A 7,757-nucleotide genomic window follows, 5' to 3' on the forward strand; every position below is an offset into this window, starting at 1 on the left:
ATTGAATAGTAAAGTTTAAACTCATTGAATAAATTAATGCATTTACAGTTTTATTATACACAATTGGACCAGTCACAGCGTAGAGAGTAGAAGTATGTGCGAAAAAGGCACTCTGATGGGAAGGACAATTCTTGGAAATAGTACTGCACTGTCAGGGGTGGACCAATCATTCATTAATGAAGAAATGTTCATAATCATACACTTATACATCAAATTTACAAAAACATTTCATGTTTAAAATTCAACAGTTTTATTTGTTTCCATAGTAACATGTATGAAGATTTGTAAATAACAGACTTCATGTATGTACAAAATATTGGATCACAATAAAAAACCTGTTATACAAGGATTAAAACCCTGTACAGATTTGTGTGCTGTAAACCGAGCTACACGAACATGGGTCACTTTATATCTTGCCCTTTATATCAACTTCCAAATTATGATTTGTATCCCTTCACATATGAGCAATTCAATCATCATAAAGGACGGAGCCAAGACTTCCTATGTATTGTTCTAGGTAAATGATGCCCACGATAACTCAGACAAGATTTTCATAACCATGCTATCTCAATGTACAAATTTTTTGTATATTGGACCAGCCAAACACAGCCACCAGTGCCGAATTCCTGTCTGTTTCATTGTGAGGTATTTGATATATTAATACATGAATGAAAAACAAGAAAAACTATTATTTACTTAAATATAGAGTCACTGTACATATTTTATTTGATACAAAAATAAAAACTGTAACAATGCAGAAAAACTTTTCTTCAAAAAAATCTATCCGTACATATACACTAACTTGTCATCAAGACCTTGAGTAAACAAATAACAACCAAACATATCAGGATTGTCAGAAAAAAATCAAAAACGTTGATGCCAGCATCAGACAAATAATACAATCCTTTTTAGGTTGTAAAAACTGAAATAATATTTACAAAACAATACAAAAAAATTCTCTTTTTTAAGTAAACTCACATTCTGATACATGAATAAGGATGTAAATTCTCCTTACTTATTTTTTTCATCAACTGCTTTACAATAGCACCTTCAGAAACATTATGATGAGATCATGATTGTCTGTAAAATTCAAATTTTATTGGCAGTGTGCCAAACTCCTTATTATTGCTTGCCTTCTGCATTTACTGTCTGAACGCGTAACCTAACACTTGTAATAACCTACCAAGACCAGGTGTAACCAGACTCGATTAGCACAAATTTTTCAGCCTTACAACGTCAATCTTCTAAAATTGGGTTACATGACCCAGAAACTGAACTTGATTAGGCAGAAAATACAACACAGATGCACTGTTGCATCATGGGATATTGTTGCACATTTCCCGGTTGTGAAAGAGTTTTTACAGGTGAACCTGTATCTATGGCAACCAAGATTCACTCATCATCCTTGTCCAAAGGTCTGACTCCGACCATCTGGTGTATCTCTTCTGGAGTGTAACCCAGTAGACTCTGAAGATCACATACAAAGCGATAGACGTAGCGTTTTCCTGATGTTTTGTGGATGATGTTCTTGTCGTAATAGTAGCGAAGACCACGGCTCAGTTTTTCGTAGTTCATCTTAGGCTTGTTTTTACGCTGCCCCCAGCGACGTGCGATTTCATCGGGGTCTGAAAGTTTGAATTCCCAGCCATCACCGGTCCAGCTGATCAAATGTTGACATGCTTTGTCTGTTAACTTTTCGAGCAAAAATTGCCACAATTGAATTGGGCCGCTTCCTGTGAAGACAAAATACAATGAACTGATAAGACACTTTTCTATTGAAATTTCATAAATTTACAAAAAATATAAAATAATAAAAATCATATATTGTAATTGGACGAAAATAATGTGAACTTGACATACCTGAATAGCCAGCAAGAACGGCTGCTTGGATAACAGGGTTTGATGGATGTTCCACACTAGTAGTATTCGTAGCTGGTGAGTTGCTTCTAGAATTGCTGTAATTACTGCCAACGTCGGAACTGTCTGAACGTGATAGAGGCTTGGATAGTGGTACTTGTTGGAAACGACTGCCATATGCGTCAACTGCAACATCCAAACGACCAAAACTACCTGCGAGCAATAAAGTTGAATATGGTTAGTTTAAATAATCTTTGCTTTTTCTGATTAATATTGTTCAATAAATATTAATATTAACTGATCGTTTATACTTACTTGTATTCAAACTTTTTCCTTGGAATGTTATGTTTGGCTGTGGTTGATCTGAAAGCATATTTGTGTAGAAATCAAGTGCTTGACTGTCTGCGTAACTAGAACATGGTGATGAATCCTGGCTGTAATAGTCAGAGCTCACATCTTCTTGTTTGATGTTCAGTAGTTCTTCAGCATTGATGTCATTCAGCGTAGCTAGCGACTGTGTGTAGATGCTTTCTGTGTAAGCTGGAGGTGCGGAGGAAACAGCAACTGCTTGTGGTTGGTCTGGGTAATCTGCAAGCAAAATAAAAATTGAAAAATTGAAATATGACTACAATCGAATTGTGTGTGGTCTGTTACACGTACTATCCCTAGAGTTTCAATGAATGACATCATCATGTTTGGTGGTCCTACATTTCATTACTCCACCTATGGATGGGCCACCCAGGTTGGCTATTGTTCCATACACTGAATCAATGTACAGATTGATGTCTTATTTTCCCCGTTCATTTTCATGTTGTTCAGTTGACAGGGTTATCTAATTAAGCAACACAAGTTTGAACCAACATTGTTTATACACCATGTTGTCAAGTCAAGTGGCCACCCAGAAGCTTCATTGTAAGTATGACTTTTATAGCACTTTTGGATGACTGGATGACCAGTAAATAAGTTCAGGATACCCACATAAAAACCGCCATTGTTTTGAATCCCCATGACAACCAGCTGAGTAGATTATTCACAAATTAAATGGGTTGTAACTTCATCCAAGCATGGAACAATGTCAATAAAAGGTTCCAACCATGAAAGTCTACGTGATTTGGTTTCCGCTATTCGACAACTATTACAGTTTCTTACCTTTTGAGAGGAACGTTTCAAAGTCTGGCATACAGGTAGCTTCATAGAAACTGGCAGGAACCTGGTCTAGTGGTACGCTGTTAGTTGTAGAAGTGGTGGATAGGGAGCTAGCAAGTGATGACAATTCCCGATCACAGTCTTTTTGCAGAGACTCCAAATGTGCCCACAAGATGTCGCCAGCAAACGGTGGAGCCCTTGATAAGAATTCTACTTCAGACATAGCACAGAGTTCGCATCCTTTCATTGTAAAATGTGCAACCATTACACCTTCCAGGGAAAACTCAGACATCGCCCATAGCAACCACTGTACAACATGAGTTTCATCCCAAACACGTGGATCTGAAATAATTAAATAATTATTAAATAATTAGGAAGTAGAAAACAAGAATGAACAAAATCTATTGAAAAAAATAAAAAGATAATAAAAATACTAACAACAACATAGCTTGAGCCTTACCTTTAGGGATATTAAGAATCTCTCTTTCTTTGTTAAAGCTCTTAAAAGTTTCGGTGATACAGGCATTCATCAGTGCTTTAGTACGTGGGGTAGGAGGAACCTGAGATGGGTGCATCTCTGTAAAAGAAAAAACAAACAGAATTTAGAATTATAATTGAGAAAAGAAATAAAAAAAACAAAAAAACAATTGGAATAAGCATTACCATTAGAGTTTTTCTGAATCCAGGAATGACATTTGTTGAAATAAGTTGATGCATTTGGTTTCTGATAAAAGACATGATGGGTTGTCCAAATCTCTGGTTCTACAACAGTTGTCATGATTCACAAGTATTTGCCAAGTGTGTCTCGTTCAGTTGGGTTACTGTCTGACTGACAACCTACTCACTTCAACAGTAATTTATACTATGGGATATGAGTCATTTGCATACTCTGATTTCATAACCAATCACAGACAAGTTCTCATAATAATTTGCATATTGTTTTGCCTATATGGGCAGTGGAAACTTCCCCTGTTTTTTTCTGTTGACAATTCACACAATTAACAAAACCACAAATCAATAGAGTGGACTACTCAAGTTTCCTGTCACAAAAACATTCAGGTGTTGACCCCTACTAGTTGTGGTGAGAAAACAAGAAAAAAGTAATCTCAGATATTCAATTTGTTTTTAATCCATCCGGTAGTGCTCCCCTCAAAATTTAATTTTAATCAAAAATAGCTAATCCTGACTATAGGTGGACATTGATTCTGCTCAAACAGCATATTGTTTGATGCGAGTCATCATCAACATTCCATTTCATTTGGTAATTGTTACCCAAAGCATCCATGAAAAGAATGGAATTTAACAACAAAAGACTAAAACAGCTCAAAACACAGGTTAAAGCAAAACTAACAAAGAGGTAGAATGATTGACAATCTGATAAGACATTCCCTGGCTGGCCTCCAACAATATCAATGAAATATGCTTCTTGTTTACATGATAAGAGTTCAATGAACCTGACGAGTTGAGTGACTGGTGTGGGCGGATCAATGTTAATGATAATTAGGCTTGTATATGACTCACATATTTGTGTGTAATAGCGCCACCATCAGTTGAAATTGAGAAAGGTTAACAATATGACGAATTTATGGCAGCTATCAATGGGAGCAATGATGACCTGAATCATAGTACACCATCCTGGTAAAATTGTTATTATCTGATTGTTATTGTTATTAACTATTTTTTAACCAATTCAAATCCTCCATCATTAAAATGTGAATAACTTCAAAGAGGTCGATGAACTTATTTTTGACCTTGGGTAATTCAATGTAAAATAATAATAATACATTTAATAATGGATTAGTCTGTAGCTTAGACCCCCTCTGAGACCATTCTATGGATTTATTTAGTCAATTAGTGTATAGCTAATGAGCTAAAAGAAATACTCAAGCCCTATAGTTGCCTAAAAGGCTCATAGTTACAAAAAAACATGTTTTATATCCACTTTGAGGAGTAATTTATCACCTAGCTAGCAGAGCTGTTAGAATTACCGAAAATGAGGCTGCCTCATGAATATTAAGTAGCAAGAAACTCATTAGCATTGAATGAAAAGTGACATCATCAATGGATGTTTGCCCTGTAACCATATATGGTAATACTACTATACAGAATAAATGGGTTGGGTCAAAACATGACCCAGAATATCGCCAATGAATGAACTCTGTCCGTGCTGGGGCAGAAAAAGTTTTACTAGTGTTATGACACATGTCAATGGAGAAGCCAAAACAAAACTGTAACCTAAACACCAAAAGCGTCTGTATCTGTGAAGCACACAAGCTAAAAGGAAGGAAGAACTACCATAAAAATATAATGCTGAGAGTCACAGATAAGAAACACACTTCCCGCGGTTTTAATCCGGTAATTTATAAATAGCTATCAGGTAGATTTACTCCATGGGGCACCACATAGCATATGACAATTGTAGACCTATTGTTTCGACAACAGACATGAAACCAAAACTATGTCTGGAAACATGTCTGAAAAAAAATAGCTTTTCCCGTTTGAATCTGAAAATCGTTGCCTTGCGTGACAATATACTAGTATGGAAAAATATACAATATACTGGAAATGGAAAAACCTGAACTTAACTTGTACCAGAAGTTTTTGTACTAAGAAAAAATAAGCTTATGGTTAAAAATCTCCATGGATGGCTAACACTTGGCAAATACTTGAACAAAATGAAAAATAAAACAAAAAGAAATCTCACCATTGATGTCGTCCGGCAAGTCCAATCCTGTTGGTACAACTTGATAACTTGGTTCTCTGTAATGCATATAAACGTCAGAATCGTTCAGCATACTATTCAGTCTAGCAACTTCTGCTGCAAGTTCTCCGTTATATGCCTGGAAAATATAAATATGCAAATTTTAGGCCCAATCACAAACTTTCAGGAAGTTCCTAGAGAGAAGGCTGCCAACACTGGGTAGGATACGGATAGAACATGAGTGAAATGATTTTAGAAGTCGTGATTCCGAGGGAGTGATACGTGATGCCCGGGAGTTCCATGAAACGCAATAGAAAACGATTTCACCTAGCCTTGACCGCCCTCAGATATGTGTCATACACATAATCATGCCGAATAGCACGTAAATATACGCATTTTAAATATCGGTGACCTTGGGTAACTGAGCAACAGATGCGGGGCTCAATACGACACGGAATTTGTACTTATATATTCAGTGACCTATTGCGCAATAAACAACGACGTCACACGGTAAGTGTCAGCGCGTGGTGAAATGCTGTCACGTCGCAGTGTCCAATGTTTTGACAGCGTAAATTTAATGGATTATGAGATGTTTACTCAAGCTCTGAAAACACTTGTCATAACCAGTGTAAACAAGAATAGGGCCAGTATTGCCCTAGAAACAATAGAAACGTAATCTCGACGATAGCTCTAATAGGTCTTGATAATGACCGCCAACTTCACAAGAGCCGACCCGTTGACATCAAGGCGGCTTTGGGTTGAGTGGTGTAGCGCTGCTAGACAGCAGCAGGTTGCTAAAACTGGTAATATTTGACAGGCAAAACGTGGGTAAGCCAACAAATGGATTCAAAAGCGACACACGTACTGACGTCGGCTCAGTAAGAATGAATGGCCGTCCATAAACGTCGTATAAGATCAAAACGTACCTTATTGTTGATTTTCATGGGTTTTGTAGCCTCCATGGCAAACCTCTCTTCGTATGTTTCGCTATCGATCTTCATAGTTGCAAAAGGCACTTCTATTGGAGCCTAGGGAATAAAAATAGACATGTTACTCAGCTATGTTGGTCGACACATAAAATATACGGGTTAAATGCGCCATGTTGTTTATCAATGAAGATCGAATATGAACAAACGAGCGGCGAATGTCATGACAATTTGTCAAAGAACATGAGAAACGACAACACTACCCACCTTCAGTAAATTCGTATTTTGGTTGATGTAATACCCTGGCTTCACGACAGAATTATTCGCTCAACGGTGTAGTCGAATGATATCGGTGAAGACTCAGTCACGGTATACACGGTAGATATCACAATACGATAGACTCGACTCGATAAATAATTAACGCCAATATTGTATATGTAGATGTCCACAAGAGATCGCGATAATAATAAACAAGTTCGTATAAAAATATCAAAACGTAAAAAAAGGATCTTGGGTATTATCGAAGTGTGTTCATCTGGATGCTCGAGAGAACTGACTACCTGACTAGAGCGTGGGTTAGGCTTTATATCAGACGGGAGAGTCCCGATCTACTTTGCCATTCATATGGTTGCTATCCTCTGATTGGATAATCTGGGAGGCGGGGCCAATTCTCTCTATGGAGGTATTGTTTGTTGACGTCATTTGTTTTTCAAAGCGCCTTTTATATGTAAATAAAGGGCATGCCTTTCTGTGACGTCTGCCAATCAGAACGTGTTATTCCCTTCGTATTTATGAATGAACGTTTCGTTGAAACATACTACGACCTGCGTCAACTCAGTTCTCGGTAGACCATGCGTTGCGTTGGAGGTATGCCCATATAAGGCGTATGTAACCTTTCGCACTGATTCTGAATGGCTGAAACCTAATGAGTTCCCGCTAACTGAACAACGCAACGTTTCCACGAAGCTATAGCTACGTACGGTTATGAACTCGAATGAACCACGTACACTGTAGATCAATAATTCCTAAGTTAACTGATTCAAAGCTAATACCCGTTTGTTAAATAAAGTTAAGGAAACTAACCGGCCTACTTTGAAAACTGTGTGCCAGGGCTTTGAACCGAGACA

General features: G+C 37.3%; 1 protein-coding gene across 2 annotated transcripts; it reads right to left on the reverse strand.

The window, feature by feature from the left end:
• Positions 1–233: 233 nt before the first annotated feature.
• On the reverse strand, positions 234–7,176 carry ets1 (v-ets erythroblastosis virus E26 oncogene homolog 1 (avian)). Of its 2 annotated transcripts, NM_001164962.1 has the most exon segments (8): positions 234–1,733; positions 1,861–2,070; positions 2,173–2,445; positions 3,007–3,345; positions 3,464–3,580; positions 5,708–5,843; positions 6,631–6,732; positions 6,898–7,176. In NM_001164962.1, coding segments are annotated over 7 exon segments (1,491 nt in total). In that variant the 5' UTR covers positions 6,706–6,732; positions 6,898–7,176; the 3' UTR covers positions 234–1,392.
• Positions 7,177–7,757: the final 581 nt, after the last annotated feature.

Source organism: Saccoglossus kowalevskii, chromosome 5, assembly GCF_978046115.1.
Source record: "Saccoglossus kowalevskii chromosome 5, keSacKowa6.1, whole genome shotgun sequence".
Taxonomy (NCBI): Eukaryota; Metazoa; Hemichordata; class Enteropneusta; family Harrimaniidae; genus Saccoglossus; species Saccoglossus kowalevskii.

Coding starts and splice junctions, on each gene's coding strand:
- ets1 (XM_085498694.1), bottom strand. CDS start 3,781: ATGACAACTGTTGTAGAACCAGAGATTTGGACAACCCATCATGTCTTT. Junction 3,581..3,666: donor GATTCAGAAAAACTCTAATG/GTAATGCTTATT, acceptor TTTCTTTTACAG/AGATGCACCCATCTCAGGTT. Junction 1,734..1,860: donor CGTTCTTGCTGGCTATTCAG/GTATGTCAAGTT, acceptor TTGTCTTCACAG/GAAGCGGCCCAATTCAATTG.